Source organism: Oreochromis aureus, linkage group 16, assembly GCF_013358895.1.
Source record: "Oreochromis aureus strain Israel breed Guangdong linkage group 16, ZZ_aureus, whole genome shotgun sequence".
Classification (NCBI taxonomy): Eukaryota; Metazoa; Chordata; class Actinopteri; order Cichliformes; family Cichlidae; genus Oreochromis; species Oreochromis aureus.
This window is the reverse complement of record NC_052957.1, coordinates 22,396,034-22,415,719: the sequence shown is the minus strand read 5'-3', so window position 1 is coordinate 22,415,719 and position 19,686 is coordinate 22,396,034. Positions and strand designations below refer to the sequence as shown.

The 19,686-nt window shown below is 39.7% G+C and overlaps 2 protein-coding genes across 2 annotated transcripts in view; one reads left to right on the top strand and one right to left on the bottom strand.

Moving 5' to 3' along the window:
* The window catches only part of cmss1 (cms1 ribosomal small subunit homolog), a 29,633-nt gene extending 15,573 nt beyond the window's left edge, over window positions 1-14,060 (bottom strand). The window contains exon 1 of the mRNA XM_031734680.2: window positions 13,947-14,060. Within this exon, the coding sequence (XP_031590540.1) occupies window positions 13,947-13,995 (49 nt within the window). The 5' untranslated portion in view covers window positions 13,996-14,060. The remainder of the gene's footprint in view (window positions 1-13,946) is intronic.
* Window positions 6,751-11,047, top strand: LOC116316171 (filamin A-interacting protein 1-like). Its single transcript, XM_039600416.1, has 2 exons — window positions 6,751-6,927; window positions 8,340-11,047. The coding sequence occupies exon 2, from the start codon at window positions 8,662-8,664 to the stop codon at window positions 10,843-10,845; it is 2,184 nt and encodes a 727-aa protein (XP_039456350.1). The 5' UTR covers window positions 6,751-6,927; window positions 8,340-8,661; the 3' UTR covers window positions 10,846-11,047.
* Window positions 14,061-19,686: the final 5,626 nt, after the last annotated feature.

Below are 19,686 nucleotides of genomic sequence, written 5' to 3'. Positions count from 1 at the left end.
CTTCAAATACAATGTGGAAAGCTAAAACATATTCACTTAAAGAGTCTGTGGTTCATCTTGGCCTAATGATGATTAATACATGAGTAGATGGCATGTCTGTGGTCTGTCTGTAGCCCCGTGTGACGCATTTATTCCTGAGTGTTCATAACGTACAGGTTCTTTCATCTCTTTGCCCGCTCTCCTTTCTAAATATCTAAAACATCATTCTTTATTAAATAATCTAAAGCATAATCCGACTGAACACACACCTACGCTTTCTTAAAAGAATGATCTTAAAAGAAGGAGACCATAAAAAAGGAGCAATATCTAGCTGCCTCTCCAGTGAGTCCCTCGTGGCCTGGTCAAGTCTCCAAATTCCACTGTCATGAGGAGCAGCTAGTGCTTGTAGTCCTTGTTCTGATCTGCAGCCTCTGTGAGACGGTGGAGCTTGAGCTCATTCATCTGCAGGATCAGACTCTGGAGAAGTAGGCGAATGATGGTGGAGGGCCACGACAACAGTGAGATGGGTCAGCAAGCCAGTTGGCAGGGAATGACGTGATGGAAATTATGAGTCTGAGTCACCAAATGTTCTTGGCCAGGAATTAAAATACCTGGATACACTGTCCAACTAAAGTCTGTGTGGGAAACACTGGTTATTGACTGGTTCACTTCCTACCCTTTCTTTTAGGCTCTATTTGTCAGTTAAAAGAATACTTAACCGTTTTGATAATCGGTTAAGTGTTTCAGTCTGCTTTTAGGCAAAATACCAAACTCTACCTTGTAAAATCTTCTGATTTTGTAGCATTTTACAGCATTAAAATTTGCTCTACTCTTAAATCACAGTGGTGAATCACAGCGGATGGAGCCAGATATTTGATTTAATGCAGATTTTATGCTGGTTCTTGACGCAACCCTGCCATTTATCCAGACTTGGAACTGGCACTAGGAGTACACCAGTTTCAGACTCCCTGAGGATGGGTTTTCTGTCTCTGGCTGGTCTCAAACTAGGGATGTTTAACGTGTTGGGTATCGGTCCAACTGCTGAATTAAAGAAATTAAAAAAAAAATAAAATGCACGACTAAGATTATTTTCAAAATAAATGTATTCCAAAGGTATAGTTTGTCTAAAGTGCACAGGTTTCTATTGCCCTTCTTTACATTCCTGACTGCACTTCAGCTTCTTTGAGCTTGGCTTAAATAGGTTTGAGCCGAGTTAAATCTTGCATTTATCCCCTGGGTAAACAACATAAGGCACATGGTGATACGCTTGTCCCTTTCATCTCTTTCCCAGTCCTGTCTGTTTTTTTCTTTGCTTCTTACTTTGCAGATGCCTAAATATTTAAACGAGAATTTCCACTCTTACTTCAAATCCTCTTCAACTATCTTTCAATCTCACTCTGTTTCTTCTCAAAGTATATGCTCCAGGCCAAGAAAGCCACACAGCCTGGCTAAAAATCGGCACCCCTCACTTTTTTTTCCCCCCTCGTTTCCCTGGAAAAGTAGCTCCACCAGGTGCCATATGCTGAACAGATGACTTGTTTTAGCCATAATTTAATACAGAAAATTCAACACACATCGTATCACCACTTTGCGCAACAGTATGTGTCAAAGGATGATTAGATCTTCACGTCACTATGCCATTGCAGCAATCTGGCTGTTCCAACCTCAGCTATCAGAACATGCTCTAAGACTGTGTGTGTTTCTATGGTTTATTACTGGGCTGACAGCATCTCAGCATTAACCGCACACACATGTTCAACATACAAGGGACATCAATGCTCTCATCTGTCCATTTCAGTTCAGAATCATAAACTCTTCATAGACTTTACTCAAAACCCACAAAGCACTCTTAGAGCTATCATGTTTTCACTTTACAACTGATGTGGCTTTCTCATCAATACATCATCAGTGAGCACTACAGATGCAGGAAAGGAATGCACATGATCTAAAAAGGATTATTTAAAACAGCTCTATGAGGCTGTACACTTGAGTCCTTTGGGTTAAATTCTCAAGTTAGCTAAAATACTTTCATCCTAACATGTTCATTTCATATGCTCAAAGGGACAATGCATACATATAACTGTTCCATGTTTATCACCTTAGTTTAGGGTGTTAGCTTATATTGTTTGCCAATTAGCACTACAGTCCCCCCCCCGATATTTCTTTTCCTGTGTTGAAATGCCAAAGGAGGAGGAGACTAACCAGAAGAGCGAGGTGGACAGCCTCTGTAAAGTCAAATTAGCATATCAACAAGAATTAAAGTCAACCTGAGTATCTGGTACAGTTTTGGTTTTCTTCCTTCATTCTTTGTTTTTCTAATCATTTAGTCCATTTTAGCATCATAATAACATCCGTTACCAAGTGAAAACTGTGGCCTCGGGTTTAAAGACGCTGATGTGTTTTCCAGCTGCAGCACATTCAGCTGCAAACTGTTTAAGTGAGTACTGGGAGTCCTCCTGGGATGGTGGCTCTTTATCACCTGCCCGATGCCTGCCTTCCTCGCAGCTTCTATGCCTTCAAATCTGGCTACAAAATTTACAAAAAGTAATAGAGGCAAGATCAAGCCTAGACCAAAGTTTAACACACACAATAAACAGGTCCAAATTATTGCAAAGAAAGTAAACACGCCTTTCAGTTCAAGGGTTCAGGCAATGTATAGCAAGGAGAGGCAAACCCTGGTTTTCTCTGTGGAAAGCCCTGCAGAAACCCTTGGGGAATCTGCATTGTTAGTCTACATACCACATGTAGACTTATTTAGTAAACTCAAGGCTCCTCAACGCAACAAAAGCCGCAGGAAGGTAAAACATTGGTCTGCTGCACTATAGCCTAGATGAAACCAGCCATTCAGCCTAAAACCGAGGCTCAACTATCATGTCTGAACCCCTTTTTCAGGACTCTGGCAGAGAAAATAAAAGGCAGACGGGAAGGGTGATATCCATGTAATTGGCACACACTGTCCAGTCCCTTTTCTTAAACAGCTTGACTCCAGACGGTGAAACTGTGATCCCATTAGGGCTAGCATCAGAGCAGAGCCTTGGTGCCCATTCAAAACAATGCATCTTAGCTGGTTAATCCAGCATCAGCCTCATGTGTAAAATGTCTGTAGACAAAAGGAGTTGTTTGATAAATTACTATTAAACACAACTGGAAAGGAACTGAATAGCCTCTTCTGTTTTTTATTTTATTAATTTAACACTGGCTAAATGCACTGGCTGCCAACTCAACACAAAGACTTGAAGTTTTCACAAAGAGAAGAAGAGGAATCTTTGTATTTCACATTTGCTTTCAAGCCAAGTTTTTCAGGTCATAATGAAAAGTCTTTAACTAATGAGGTATTGTATTACATGGTTAATAAACAAAACATTTTCAGAACTTCATATCACATACATGCAACAGATGTGCTGTTGCAAATGAGACCCGCGGCAATCCTTGTACAACTTTTTATAGTTGTATGAAGAACTGAAAATGTTATTCCTGTATTACCTGAATTACTAGAGAACCAGGAGAAAAGCAACACAATAACATGGCTGTGCCAAAGCAGAAACCCGCAGATGTTCTGTTTGTCCCTCATTCAAACGCATTCGCCATCTGCCTGCTCAGCCAATGAAGTGTCAGAAGATGTTCATAAATTATCAGGATCTGGCAGTGAATCAACTCAGAGAAGAAGCACTACCCCGATCACAAGCTGTTGGGCCCATTTATTAGCTATAGTGAGCAGATGAGGTCAGTTTAGTCATACTTTCAATTTTATTAAACATTTAGATAAATGAAGGGAAGAAAGCCAAGAGCGACTGACTAAGCAGCTGCTTTTCTTTCTGTACTTTCAATGTGCCATTTATATGACCGCTCTTAGAAAAAAGAAGGATTTGTCAAATGTGACAGCCTTAAAAAAAATGAAGAAAAAGAAAAGTGTCCCTCTGCATGAAAATAGGAGCTACGAAAACAGAGGAGAGTGCTACACTCGGATAACAGACATATTACATATCGGCATTTCTTGGGTGTGTGTGTGCTCTTTTTTCCCCCCTTTCCCCCAAATATGAGTTTTCAAGAACTGGATGAAATGCCAACTCCTCCTCTATGTAAAAGAGGACCTCATGAACTCTGATATGGGAGTTGGTATGTGCATAGATATTCAAAGGAATGAGGAGGATTTCTTTCTCACTAGAGAAATATCTCAAATCTCTCTTTCCTGGCAAAATAATCATGGCAAAAAGCAAGTTTGAATCTTATAGTATTTATTATAAAGTATATAATTAAGATAGAGTCATTGTCTTCCATGGAGGTAGAAGTAGTAGAAATGGTTTTACTGATAAAAATCTTCTTAAAATAAATGCAAAACACAAGCAATGCAACTTGGCTTGGCTTTTAATCATTTCAATATTACTTTGATCTAAAGTTGAAAAAGTTCTTTTAAGTGTCGTAATTTCCAAAGCATAAAAGGCCACTTTTGATAGTGAACATATTCTAAGAAGGCCTGGCCTGTAAATGGCCTGTATTTGTATAACGCTTTACTAGTCCCTAAGGACCCCAAAGCTTTACACAACCAGTCATCCACCCATTCACACACTGGTGATGGCAAGCTACACAGCCACCCTGGGGACACTGGCGCCACCGGGCCCTCTGACCACCACCAGTAGGCAACGGGTGAAGTGTCTTGCCCAAGGACACAACGACCGAGACTGTCCAAGCCGGGGCTCGAACCTTCCGATTACAAGGCGAACTCCCAACTCTTGAGCCACGATCGCCCCCAGTGATGGCAAAGGTACTTTAAATAGCCAATAATAAATCATCATAGGTGCCTAGACTTTTATCAACCAAGTCCTGTGACTCCACTTTGGGTATCCTCCCAGTTGGGCAAGACCTGTTTTCTACTAAGGGGCTTCAAGTAAGGTGTGAAGTTTTAAAACTTGGAAAATTGACTTTCAACTTTAACTTTCTGCATTTTGGTTATCAAATTAACACTAAAATCCCAAATGAGAACAAAGGAAAATAACTGTAAATCTCAGATCCAGAAATAAAGCAAAAAACAACAAGGCTGTGTGTGTCTTAGGTGGCTACTTCATGGAATTTTTTAAATTAAAATTCTGCTTGTGTCGTGTTAATTACCCAGTGGCACAGTACAATTTATAATGACCACTGAAGACCAAACAAGTCTGATGACTCATGAACTACCTGTGCTTAGCTGCTGCCATTTTGTCAGCTAGACTTTATTAAAACAGAGCCTAAGACAAGAGGTCTATTGATCCTGCACTAAAAAAAACAGAAGAAAAAAGTTACAATTTATGCAATTAAGGGCAAGCTAAATATTATAAATGCCACTCAGTGTTTTAATAAAACATGATAATCTTCTTCAACAATAAGTAATCACCATTACAAACCAAAAACAATTAGAAATGAAATGTTATCAACCACAGCTATCTATGCCTTTAGAACAGGCAGCCACAGTTGCCATGAAGCAATTAAGGGATTAAAGCAAATACCAACCAGGCACAGAATACCGCCTTACATCACCAAGTTATGCAACTTGTAGAGTCTGTTATGAAGAGGAGGTTGTGTCTCTAAATGGAAGACGTTCACATGTTAAACTATGACACAAATGATTTGGGATGGATTCTCTGCTGACAGAAACAGCTTAAATAATTTTTGTCCATTGCACACACATTGCATGTGTGATTTCTTGTTTCTATACCTGACCTGTATCTAAGTAGTTTTAGTGGGGTTTAATTTGGCATGCCTCATATGAAAAGGCTTGTGAACATAAATGTCTAAAAAGTGAAGTTTAAGTGCACCTTTTTGGCTGTTTTCTAAATTCTTGTGAGACTGCGACATGCCTCGTGGGGAAAAGGCCTCTTTTATTTGAGGCCTACACGAGTTTGCTCGACAGATGGAAAAAAGAAAGTACCACCAGAGGTTTATTTAGCAGTGAAAAATTGCAAATAAATGGAGGAGCAAAACCTATATTTTTTGTTTTTGTTTAGCACTTTCAGCACAATCATTTATAAAGCTTAAATATTAACACCTATTTATGATCTTTGTCATTCCTGTGACAGATGAGACTAACTGCAAGAATAAAGGAGTATAACCACACTATACTGAGCATGCAGTTCATGACTTGAGTAATCAAAAAGAAGACATAGATAAAGTGAAAGTTGATGATGGGATGAGAAAGGGAAAAAAAGATTGGCATTTTCATAACTAGAAGTAAAAATGTAGAAAGAGAAAATAACTCACAAAAGAGAAAATGTGGTGAGGAGAGAGAAAGAGAGGAAAGAAGAGGGACATATGGATGCAATTGAGGGCTGATGAACTGATGATGTCATCTCCCAGTCAGGTTATCGGGCCCCAGGCAAAGCTGCTACAACTCACAAAACATGTTTTTTCCTCTTGAAGCATATTCAAACTCCAAGCACACAACATATAAACTGGTCTGCATGCTTCTGGGACACGCCAAGGCAGGTTAAGCATTTATGTAGCATGGTTAACATGTTCAGTTAAACTAATCCTGCAAACTGAGGGTGTTATCCTTGCAGATTGAATGGTGATTGAAGATTTTTCTTTGCGCGCGCACACATACACACACACACACACACTCCTTCCCATTAGCCTCTTTGGCATTGCTATACAATGACCTCATCTGCAGTGGGCTGAACTCCAGAAAAAAAGACACACACACACACACAAACACACATGTTCACACACACAGAAGTAGAGCCTGTACAGTCCCATATATGGACTTGCTGATGATGTAATGGGCGCCACTGACTGCAAGAGAGTCTCAGTGTGCGGAGCACTTCTCATAATGTTTGGTTTTCCGGATGGAACGTTCACATCACTGGGATCTCTGGGAAAGGGAGAGGTAAAAGAGTGGAGGCAATTTATTCTTTGAGGATTTTTTTTTTCCAAAAAGAAAAAAAAAAAAAAAGGACACGGGCCAGCTGAACTGCACAGGTAGGAACGAAAAAAATTTGTTCTACAGCGAAAAGATGCAGACATGCATTTAGAAACGTTTCCCCACTTTAAAACCAGATTTACAACTGCTAGATAAGCTGATAAGGATAACGTCTCTATTGGCTAATTCTACACAGATTAAACAAAGAGATTGCTTTGCAACAGAGTTGTTCAAAAGGTATCCAAGCTGTTGATTTAGACGTAGAAAATGATTTTGAAGATTTTGCTTTTTGCAATTTTCTGCATTTGAGTAATGTGTTGATTCCTTTTAAAGTCAAGAGAAACAATATAACAACTCATCTTACAGTAAAAGTGAATGATCTTATTAATAACAGAAATACTTAACAGCGAGTTCATAACCATCTATTTGTTCCACTTACAACTATTTAAATTGTACTAATTAAACTCACTCAAACCACACTCCAAGATTAAAGTTGTAAGAGAAACATCTTAATTAACAGCGCGCTTGATTCTTTTCACTAACACAATGTTCAGTCTCATATTTTAGACTTAACACATTAGTAGCCTAATATTTAAAAAGAATTAAACAAAAAAACTCATTAGTTTAAAGACAATATAGAGGATCTGGAATTATACACAAGTAGAGCTAAATGCCTGGACTACACTGTCACTGTTTTTATGTTTGCTTGTTTTAAAAGATTCTGCTATGTGAACTGTGGATATACCTCTAGAGTGCAAAATAACATGACACAAAAAGTCCAAACTCTCCGATTCCAAACAGTAAAAATACACCGGTGACAGATCACATTGGAGTATATCCCTCATGCACTAAGATGACAAAATACACAGTATGAATTAATGCTTGTACAGAACTCGTGCGCATCTGGGGGAATGTGAGGAGTGACAGCACTTGGTAAAAGTAGCCAGTCTGTAATTACTTTAAGAACAGAGGGGAATTCCTGACTCTTAGCTTAAAATGGGGTTTACATTTGAGGTGCACAGAAGGAGGGTGATTGGATGCAGCATTGAGGGTACTCAAGGGTAAAGAAACTTCTTAATTAACAAATACTCCCTGCCAAGGGACCATCTGCCATGTGAGTCAAAACATCCCACAGAATGGCTGTTGCTTTGAAAGAAACACACAAACATAAAGAAATATACACACATGTCCCTCATGTTGTACATTTCACAGGAATACACAGATGTGCAAAAAAAAAATCCTCCTTTGCTTCTGAGGGAAACTGAGTGGGCAAGAAACTGTTATTCAGATTCTTCTGAAAAACAAAATAAATGTTTATGCTGGAAATACACAACTTAGGACATTTTGTGAGTTCAAGAGGTTAGCTGTAAACAAAAAAGTGCCCTTTGGGGGCTGAAATGAGTCAGTTACACAATGAAACTTGGCCGCATTATTCTGTTTGACAATACATTTCAATTCTTTTCCTCTGCAGACTCAAGCTGTTGCTTATAAAGGAAAGAGAGTACCAGGAAATTAAAGAGAAGAAAAATGAAAGAGAAGTATCCATTCTAAAAAAGGAGCTGACCGAGCTGAAGGCTTTTGCACTGCTAGTTGTAAAGGAGCAAGAGAGACTGAGCAAGCTGCTGGAGAAGCAGAAACGCTGTACCAAACAACTGACGGCTATCACTGACCATATCAAGCAGAGGCTTAGTGCTCCTAGACGAAGAGCAAAGGTGGGGGAGGAACTGAAATCGCTGCATATCGGGGTTGAGCTCCACAATCAAGTTTCCCTCTTCCACGAAAGCCAGAACAACATGACAGCCCTAAGCCTCCTGTCAGAGGTCGAGGTACTGAGGAGAAGGGTGGTGCAAATGGAGGGGAAAGATGAAGAGCTGATACGCATGGCGGACCAATGTCGAGACCTGGACAGCAGACTAGCGAAGGAGACCAGCAACTGCCGTAGCCTGAAAGCTGAAGTGGATAAACTCAACAGCAGAATTAGTGAACTGGACAGGATGGAGGAGGCTTTAGGCAAGAGCAAACAGGACTGCAGCATCCTAAAAAACAGCTTGGAGCAAGAGAGACAGGTCAGCAAAATGCTTTCTGATGAACTTGACACTTTAAGGCTAAAGGTAAGAGATCTAGAGGCTGTTGAGAGCCAACTGGAGAAGAGTGAAATGGTCATCAGACAGGATCTTGGCAAGCTGAGGTCACTGACTGTAGCGTTGGTGGAGGACAGAAAAGCTATGGCTGAGAGGCTCCGACAGGCTGAGGAAAAACTACATAGGAAGGAGGGCAAAAGAAATGAGCATGGCAATTTGGCCACAATGACAGAAAAGCTGAGAGAGGACCGGCTGCAGGCACTGAGGTCTCAAGTGGACTTGGAAGAAACAATAAAGAGCATAGCAAAGGAAAAAGATGATCTCCTGGACAGTCTGAACAAAGAGGAGGAAAGAAACAGAGAACTACAGAATAAGGTAACCATAATGAAGAAGAAGTTACAGGTCTTGGAGAACAGGAAAGAAAAAGAGGACAAATACTCATACAGCTCTATCCCAAATAACACTGCCTATTACTGCCAAACTGAAGACAACAAAGTTAAAGAACTGACCCGTGAGTTAGAAAAGCTGCAAAAGAGACTCCAGGATAAGGAAGTGCTGGAGGGAGAACTGATGAAACTGGAAGAGGACTTTGAGTGTCTTGAAAAGAGGCTCCATGAGGAACAGACGAGGACCCAAGCTCTAACAGAGGAGCTGGAGGTGACAAAGAGAGAGCTTTCGAGGTACGAGCAGGCAGAGAAGCAGGAGGTCAACCAGGAGCACCTTCTCCTTTGCCGCCTTCAGAAGGAGCAGGTTAAATCTAGACTCTTAACCAGAGAAGTAGACAGCCTGAAAGAAAAACTCCAGAAGCTGATGGGAACAGAAGAATCCATTTGCAGGATGCAAGTGGACCAATCCACACTGCAAAGAAAACTGAGCCAGCAAGAAGCCAAGAACAAAGAGCTGGCCAGAGAAATGAAGGATCTTACTGGTGAGCTAGACAGATACAGACACATCAATAGTGTGAAACCCAGTGCCAGCAAACACACTGCAGTCCATGATCAGACCACCAGAGGGGTACAAACTGAACCTGCACAGAGCCTGCCTTCTGACTATCGGAGACACAGCAAGAAACTAGATGAACAAAATGGTGACACAGACCCAAACCATAATGTAGAGATCATCAACAAAAGGAGCTCTCCTGTCAACAGCCTTAACAGCTTAAACAGTTCGAATAACAACCTAAGCCAGGACAGCAGCCACTCAGGGGCAGAAATGCACCCAACAATTAATGGAGAAGTTATGATGTTAACACACACACCAGGTCAGCCACTGCACATCAAAGTAACACCGCATCATGTCCTCAACACAGCGATGCTCGAGATCAGTAGCCCAACTGGAGAGACAGCATCATCGTACACCAGCACAGCCCTAATCCCGACGAGTGGAGCTTCACCCAAGCAGAGAATTACCATCATCCAGAACCCTAAGACCCCCACTTCCAGCCCTGACCGTGCCATCTCCCCCCTCGACGGAGCAAACATGTCTCGGATGTTGAGCCCAAATTCCTCACGCTCTGTCACACCCGACCACAACAGCTCTCCTATTCAGATCGTAACTGTCAGGAGTTGCTCTCCGGAGCCAGCAGAGGTTACAGATCAGACCATTTTCTGCAAGACACCTGAACAGCAGAACGGCTGGCACCATTCGAGGTCCAGTACCCCTGACTCAAGTCCCAGTATCATCACAACAGAGGACAGTAAGATCCACATCCATCTGGGGAGCCCATATTTCCAGCCCCGACATGGTATGACCCACAACTTCCCACAGCCCATTGGGCCATACTATGTTCGACATGAACAAAGAACTCAAGTACTCACTAACGGCTGTCATGTAAAAGGTGTTGGAAAGATTACAAGTAGTATCACTATATCCCCTGCTAGCTCGCCAGGATCATAATCCTCAAATGTTACAACAAGCGGCCTTTGTATTTAGGTGAAATACAAATATATAATATGTATTTTGCAAAAAATATGTCCTCAGTCATCATTTTAAACTCTACACAACCAAAATAATTCTGCAAATGAAAAGTATTTTGATGTATTTGAATGTTTCGTCATGTTTGTTTAATGTGAGCCTTTGTAAAGCTTACTTTATTTGATTACTGTCTCAAGATTTATTGACTTTAACAACCCTTCATTGTATGTCAAGTGCCTGTCTAAGACATAAGTGAGATGTCAGTGTTTCATTAACATTCCTTTTTTTCCCTTGTTCATTAAAAGTTATCTTGTTTTCTATGTATTCATACTGAATACTTCTCAGAGGAACTGGGTCGCTTGCCAGTTTAAATGCAAAACAGCTGGATTTGGGAAAAAGTGAGTGCAAAACAGTGCTTTGATGTTTGATGAATTACTGGAAGAAAAAAAAAAAAAGCTTTATATGTTTGCTGAGCTGGGTTCGACTCAAAAACCTTTTTTCCCCCTAATGCAAGGAAACTTGGAACACTTGGTGATGGAGGAGGTGTCCCGGTTTAATTGTGAATTGACCACTAATTTACTTTTCAGTAAATATTGTGAACTGTAATTGTTATTATTAGCATTTAACTCATTTCAAAGTGACAAGTGATCCAATTAAATCGTTTAAAAAAGGTTTAATAGATACATTTCCACGGCTTTCCTGTACTGTGAAAATAAGCAAGACCCCCAAAGTATTCAGCATGTGTCTCCTCCTGTCACACAAATATCCCAATGTATAGATTAATGAGGCATTGTGACACCATACTGATGTGCTTACTTTATGATTCTACAGCCTGTATGATGTAGACAAAAAGTAGTTTTGGTTCTCAAAGCTCCACTTAAATTCAGCTAAACAATAATTCTGTTGTTTTCAAGACACCTATTTAAGATTCAGATGAAGCATACTAAAAAAAAGCAAGTGTACTGTTGAAAAAAGTAATGGAAAATTAAATCCGTTATGAAAGAAGAATATCCACACGAATAAGAAATTACTGTTTATCTTGGAGAAAACACAGTTTACTGCCTTAGTTTCCGAAATAGCACAGATAATCCTCACACATGAGGCGCAGTGATAACTTCTGCAAAAGCTCAATAAGGCTGGAAAAACACACAAGTTAAACAACAGCAATCAATTTATTATCTGTAATTAGGTCAGCCGATTCCTTTAAATAAGCCCGCATCAACCCTGAAACCATAACGGCAGCCTTTGCTGTTTTAAGTGAACACAACACTTATTAGATATTTTTAAGTGCAACATGACAAAATGAACAGTTACACAGTGTGGCAGAAATAAATAGCCTAAGACACTTGAGTAAATTAAATCTAGTTACCAAGTCATGATGAGCTGTGCCTTCTAAATAGGAAACTAGCTGACAACACTGGGGGATACCATTACATGTCCTGTGGGGAGAGACGCTGGCAGCAAGCCTACAAATAGTGTGTATCTAACAACAGTTGCAGAGAAATATTAATGTGCAACTTGACAGGGGCTCTCGTGAGAATCTTTATTATTGGTTTGAGAATTTGGCCACGAGACACATCATCACAAAAAAGGAGAAAAAAAATAGAAAAAAAGCAGGAAAAAGTTGTACTGCTTCTTGCAAATTGCTGCTTTATTCTTAAGACTTCAAAGTCAATCCCATCCTCCGTCTAACAGACTTCAACTCTCCTTTACAGCCCTGTCAATTTTCTGTCAGCCTTGCAGCCATTTCTGTCAAGCAGCTCTGTGATATGAACGCACGTAAGGACGGTTATGCCAGGGGCAAACCTACAAAAAGAAAGCGCTGCACAAATCACTGGACATAAAAACACACATGGGTTTACATAAGTAATAGCATGAAAGGTTGGAGAGTATCACCTGTGCAGATAATACATTCTGCTGAAGCGTTTCAAGGTGATCACAGCTCATTGCCCAGGACACATGGAGAACAGGCAACTTGCAGAACCGTTCTCACTGCCTGGTCATGACTTTCATCATGAACAAATCCTAACTTTTATGAAAGAATACAGATTTTACAGAAGTGGCCAATCAGCCCCAAGAGGAAACTGTAGTAAACAAATAGGCAAACACTAATAAATTAATACATGAGTAAAATATATGTAATATGTAAGTAATAGATCAACTAATCAATTAAAGACTGTGGCTGATCTGTAAACACATAGATGTTTATTATTTTAAAGCAATCTGAACACCTGTATAATATTAAAGGGCGGTATATTGCATTATATAAATAACGTAATAGGGATCAGAAATTGAACCGAGGCTGGTATGGCTCAATTCAATGTATTTTACTGACACATGCACTAACTCCTGGAATATTGAGTTTCGTTTCTGCGTGCATGTTCGGAGACAACAAATGCAGAAAACGTGAATGAACATATTCAGCTGAAAAATCACTAATGACTCTCGAAAATACAGCATCATGCTCACATTCCAACATGATCGCTACACAATCAGGTCGTTCGTCCTAAAACAGCACGACTGCCCTCTTTTGGTATGCAGAGTGCATGAAGCTGTTCCAGAAGTAGCCGCAGGGAACTTCCTGTGTTGATATGTGGCAAGAAACGTGGGTACAGCCCACTGAATGCTTAAACCTATGTGTGTAAGACAGTTAACTTTTAAGTTGAAAGAAAGCGAAGGGCACGATAGGAGACACTAGAGCAACTTTACCGGTCCTATAACCTCGTTTTCTGCAGTGACCCACAGATAAAAAACACAGAGGTGAAAAAAAAAAAACACGTGTTAATACACCCCCTGCTAATAACTACTGCGACCAAGGCGGATAATAACTAACCAGCCGTAAGTCACACTTAGCACTGCTTTGTCTTTACACTTGCCGCTAAGTGTACTTTAGGTTAATGTTGCAAAAATGTACCCAGAGGTTAACAGTAACTCAGACTGCTGTGATTGTTGCTAGCTAGCGTTAGCTTACTATAGCCGACAATTTTTTGCAACAGCTCCAAGCTAGCGTTGTGTTTCCTTAGAATACACCAGGACCTCCAATACAACAAGAGAAGTCAAATGTACAGGGTTAAGCCAAATACCTGATTTGTACTCGTGTTGCCACCACTCGTCACCCAAGTCGTCACCCATTTTCTTTAGCTAATACTCCGTCCAATCCAAATATACCGCTAAGAGAGCAAGCTAGGGTTGCGTTCACAGTCAGTAGGATTTTTAAATGTAACAAAGTGATACAATACTGACAAAAAGACTCGCTGACACGCTTTATACTGCAGGCATACATGTGTGTTTATGCCACATACAAGTTCAGTATTTATAAATTTTTCGAAGTTACAGTTGTTGGCACCTTTTTTCCTTTGTGGAACGCCCATTGAAATGTTACAGTATTTCAATTTATGCTAAGAGTTTTTCTCTCACCACAAGATTACTAAGTGGTTCATTGTTAAATAATCTCTGGGACTCTTAAATAAAGGTGGTTAATATACAACAACCAGGTAAACAAAACTGGTCTCTACTTGTGCACACATGGCCAGTGAAGGGGCCTCGGCCTCAGGATCCCTAACTATCAGAGAGCGCATAAAAATGAACAAGATCTTATGATGTGTCTGGGAGCCACCCCATGCAGTGACAGTCAATGTATTAAGCAAGTTGCTATTCCTTTTTTAATGAACAAGTGCGATTTAATAATAAAATTACTGTAATTCACTGTAATATTATAATAACTAGCCTAAAAAGATAGATATAAATATGAAATAAAAATGAGGTCAAGTTAAAGATGAGTAAAAAGTAAGACTGTGCAAGCAAGTAGTGCAAACTGCATTAATAAATTATATGTACACTATAAATCTGAGAAACAGCTGCAAGAAGAAATCAGTGCAGTATTTTCTGATTAAACACTGCAACATTTTTTGGCGCTTTAGATACATCACACAGTAGCATGAGAGAGGCATGTGACTGGCCTCAAATTTATTCTCCAGCACAAATAAAAACAAGCCTAAATTTGCAGCAATGCAAAAACATAAAGAATCCTATCAGCCACAAGAAGAAGGGGTTATAGCAACAGATGGTGTTGGGCCACAATTTCAAAATTCTGGACTCATTCTAGAATAAACTTTAAATGAGGCAGAAGCAGCTGAGACAGCCTTGCCACAGGACAGTGGGAAGTTCTTCAAGATGCTTTGAGCAACCTACCTGGCAGGCACCTTAAAAACAGTGCACAACACCCAACTTTCATTTGGTTTGTTTTTTTTTTTCTGCTTCTTCTTTTTCTTTTCACTGCTTCCTTTAGGGGTCGCCACAGTGGGTCATCTGCCCCTTGAACATCCTCCTCTGTCAAACCAACACTCTCTTCATCCTCCTTTGCTGCATCCACAAATCTTCTCTGTGATCTTCCTCTTTTCCTGTGAGCAATAAAAACAAAAAAGCACTAACTTCCCAGATGCTGACTTTCTTATCTGGGTGATAATAACAATCTGTTTATCATGCATTTAATAGTAAAGATTTGCTTAAGCACTTAACAAAAGCTCCAAAATAAAAAACAAATTCTCTCCTTTCTTGCACTGAGGGCAATCACTCATGCCTCACTCGGCATACGTTTGTCCTTTGCTCTTCAGTTATCAAAAACAGCTTTTCTTTTTAGGGCTGTTATCCTTTCAGTAGGTAGTACTTTACCATTTCGAGATGACGGATGTTTTGTTGGATGGGAGAACAACAAACATGACAAATAGGTTTGCGAAATAAATTTTACAAATGACGAATGCAATTACAGGATAAACCCTCATTATTAATCACACAGTGACGTTTCTCTTGAGGACGAGAGCGCCGTCTTACTGTTCTTTTACTTTGTGTACATTACAAAACACGTCTTTACATCCTCTGTCATTATTGTTTGGAGGAGATGGAGTTTCAGCACAGAGAAGAAGTGAAAGGAAAAAGGAGGAGGATGCGTTTGGAATAGTGCCCTCGTTCCTGCAGCTGTAGTGGAGAGGAGGGACGGCTCCTCTGGGAGTAATTGCATGCTTTTTTGTTTTTCTGTCAGAATAACACATTTCTGGCTGGTATAGGGTATGAGATGTTTGATTAAAGCTTTACTGCAAAAAAAAAGAAAAGGAAAAAAAGAAAAAGAACAGACTGATTACTGTGGAAATTATGGAGGGTTTAGAATGGCTGTGCTGTGTAACCCTCAAATGGGGGGAGAAAAACAAATAAAGACAGAGAAAGGAAGGATGCAGTGAACACATTGTGCTAATGTCTGCCAACTTTCAGGCAGGACAATAGGCTCTAAATGGCAGCTATGTATGTAATTAAGAATCATTCCTGTAAAACACAGGGCTCGTCCTCATTTGTCATTCTTTCTGTTCATTGTTTGGCTGCGTTTTCAAGGGAAACAATGCTGTAAAAAAAAAAGAAAGAACACACACAATCCAATCTTTTCTAGGCCATTGGGGAACCTGTATGACTTTAAAAATTTTCCTGTGTTAATCAGCCAACTTGTCTGAGATGAGATGCATTTTAAAAGGGAAAATTCACGACGTTGAAGAACTTAAAAGTGGAGCTTTCGTTTTTCTTTTTTTTTTGCACGAGTCATTTCGAATGCATGAGTGCTCATGCATTCGAAATGACTCTGAGGAGGTTGTTTGAATAAACACAGTTGAAATGTTTTTAATAAAATATAGATAGGTATATTTTATCCAAATTTAGCTAGACTTTGTTTTAAACTTTAGAAGCAAAATGGTGTGTTGTTTGATACCACCCTTAATCTCCAGGTACACATTAAAGGGACATTTCCACTTTAAACTTGAAGGAGAAAAAGAGCAATGACAGAAAAACACTGCTAAGGCCTTTTTAATGTATCTCAAGATTTCAGAAATTTTATATTTGAACTTATGGACTTAAAGCATTATCTTATTTATATATAAGTAAATGTATATATTTCCAGATGGGCCTAGTATCTCAGAAGCTACAGATAACTTGGGATTTACTGAGAATTTTCAAAAAAGAGAAAATGTCCAGTGAGCGGCAGTTCTCTGGGTAAACGCAAAATAGCTAAAGCCAAAATCTCCCTTAAAATGGATCTAAAATTAGCATAATTGGTCAATAATTAGACAAACACAACAAGAGGCTGGTCACTAAGAAACATTTGTATTTCCCCGCCTGGTTGGGGAGTGGTTTTCTGGAGATTGCTGGCAGTTGCTAGGTGAAATTTATTTTAAAGAGCTATAAGGTGCTGCACTGAAAATCTTGCAATTATTTTATTGGCTAGCCTATAGCGGCGATCGCCTGTAACTTGTATACGAGACACTAACTTGTCTAAAACTCTGCAACTGTTCGCTAAGTGGTAGTGAAACTGTGAAAAGTGTGATGCAAAACACATACAGAAATAATTTGCCTTCAAAATAAAAGTGGCACCTTTTAGAATGTATTAGTTTCAGTGTTCAGGCAAAACTCTTACATTAGAGTGCGTGCAGACAAGTAGGTGTCCTCCATGCAAACTATGGCCAATTTGCTAGCAATCTGCAATTTGCTGCAGCATCCTCTTTATGAGTACAGTGACAGGCAGTAACCACTTGGCAAGTGGTTAAAAAAATACACATTTTCCCCTAGCAACTAGTGGTAGCCGTGGGGACTGGTCTCTAGCCATGTAAGACTGAGGTGTAAAGCAAGTCAATTTAGCTCCTCTTTAAGTCTGGTTACACCTGAGATCTACATATTAAGGATATCAATCCTGTTTGACAGCACATGGAGCCAAGAATAGAAAAAACTGTAGACATTACTTGCAAAAACATTGATTCTTCAATATATTTACATATACAGACATGACAGAAAATAAAGAAACTTATTAAAAGTCCACATAAAGTTAATTATTCTGAACTTAGAAGCTTTTTAACCTTTATGCCTTTCTACTCAGTTTGACCACTCAAAGCTCAAAGCGCTTTCATTCATGCAGTGCTTTTATCTATACATAAGGCCTTTTTATCCAGCATTCACACTCCGATGGTTGCATCTTGGCCACTTAGGGAATAGTATCTTACTCAAGGATGAGGAGCCAGGGATCAATCCAACCTTTCAATTGGTAGATGGCCTGCTCTACCACCCCAACCACATAACCTCTGACATCATGTAGAGTTCAAAATCTCTTACTTAAATCTCTCTCTCTGGCCAAGGGAGCAGCCATATGACCTCCTAACAAGACCTGATCAAGCTCTCGGTGGAGGAAAGAATCTGTGTTTGAACAATTTCGTTGTAGCATAGGGAAGAACTGGGATGCAACAAGATCAAAAATAAAGACAATAAAAGTTTGAAAAGTTGTCAAAATAAAAAAAAACAACAGCAGAATAGAAGATAAACGTCAGGCTAGTGTAATTAAAAGCGGGCAGCTGTCTCTTCGGGCCTGTGTGATTGCACACTGTGGAACATTGGTGTTAATGTGTTTATTTTGTTCTGAGCAGCTGTTCCTCCTTTTTTTCATTTTAATGATCACAAGAGGATGTGTTTTTGGTTGTATTTTCTTTGGCTGCCTCTCTTTTTTTCCCCCTTCTGAACACAGCGGAGGAGAGGTAGGACAAAACAAGAATTGACACAGACTAATTATGTCTTTGAAAAGTTCAGAGCTAATTACTACACAAAAGCCATCATGCCATGTGATTTCAGTGATAAACACACTCTTCTTTACCTGAGACTTGTGCTCATTCTTGATTTCCCTTTCTTTGTTTTGCCCACTGAGGAATATGCAGTTCAATTTGATGTTCTAACAGTTAAACAATGAGATGACATTCAGTAAATAAGTTTGTTGCTTAATTGTGCAGTAACCTTGTGTAAACAGTGGTCAGTAATTCGAAGAGAATCATATATTTAGAAAAGTACAACAGTGCTGTCAAAGTGAGGGGAAAAAAAGGGATGAATTAAACGAATATGAAATTAAATACAGTAACTGTCATGTCGGTATGCCACAGTTTGGGGGGGGGACAGAAAAGCGGTCAGTGCCTTGACAGCAAGTTTGTGACCAGAAGAACAGCAAGTGACCTTGAGCTTTCGAAAACTTCACAACACGCAACCCGTGCTGGTCTGCGACTTACAACTGTATTCATGAGCATCTGGCTGAGCCTGACCTGCATGGAGATGGGCTGCATTTTAAGCAACTGGTACGTTTGAATCTGTTTTATTTGTTTGTTTGCTTTGATTTTCCTTTTTGTCCTTTATGTGTGTTTGAGGCAGCAGTAAAATCTGAAAAACAATAACGATACATATCAGTTAGAGACATCTGAAAATCTCATTTTCAAAGCAAAGTTTTAGTGGAATCCTGCAAGGAGAGTGATGGTATGTGACAGGGTTTGTAAGTGTTTGGTCACATGTATACACGTCTGCCTGTGACCATGGATAGGATTAGCAAGCAAATGCCCTCCTGTAGAAGTGTCAGGGGGTTAAAGGTAAGACAGTAGGTATCTCAGTGCAGATGACATTATCCAAAAGGTCCCAGTTACTGTCAACCTCGCCAAATGTCCGACCGCATGCTCTGCAAAGCGTACTGGAAGACCACGGACTAGAAGTTACAGCATTACATGACATCCAACTTTTTTTATTTGCTGGCATTTCAAAACAGGGCTGTAGGATTTTGGAAAGTCATGTTTGTCTGCCACCAGGCCCTGCATGTCAAGTTATAATGAGTTCAAACTTAAACTTTTTTCTCTTTTAAAAGATATTTAAGGGCCATGTCACTGATTGTAGATTAGTATTCATTTACAAGTCCAGAGTAGTTCTACTACAAATACTGCTTGTTAATGTAAAAGAATATAATCACCAATTACATGGCAGCAACCTGATGCA

What these genes read in the sequence shown, in the direction of transcription:
- LOC116316171 (XM_039600416.1), top strand. Translation starts at nt 8,662, where the DNA reads ATGACAGCCCTAAGCCTCCTGTCAGAGGTCGAGGTACTGAGGAGAAGG.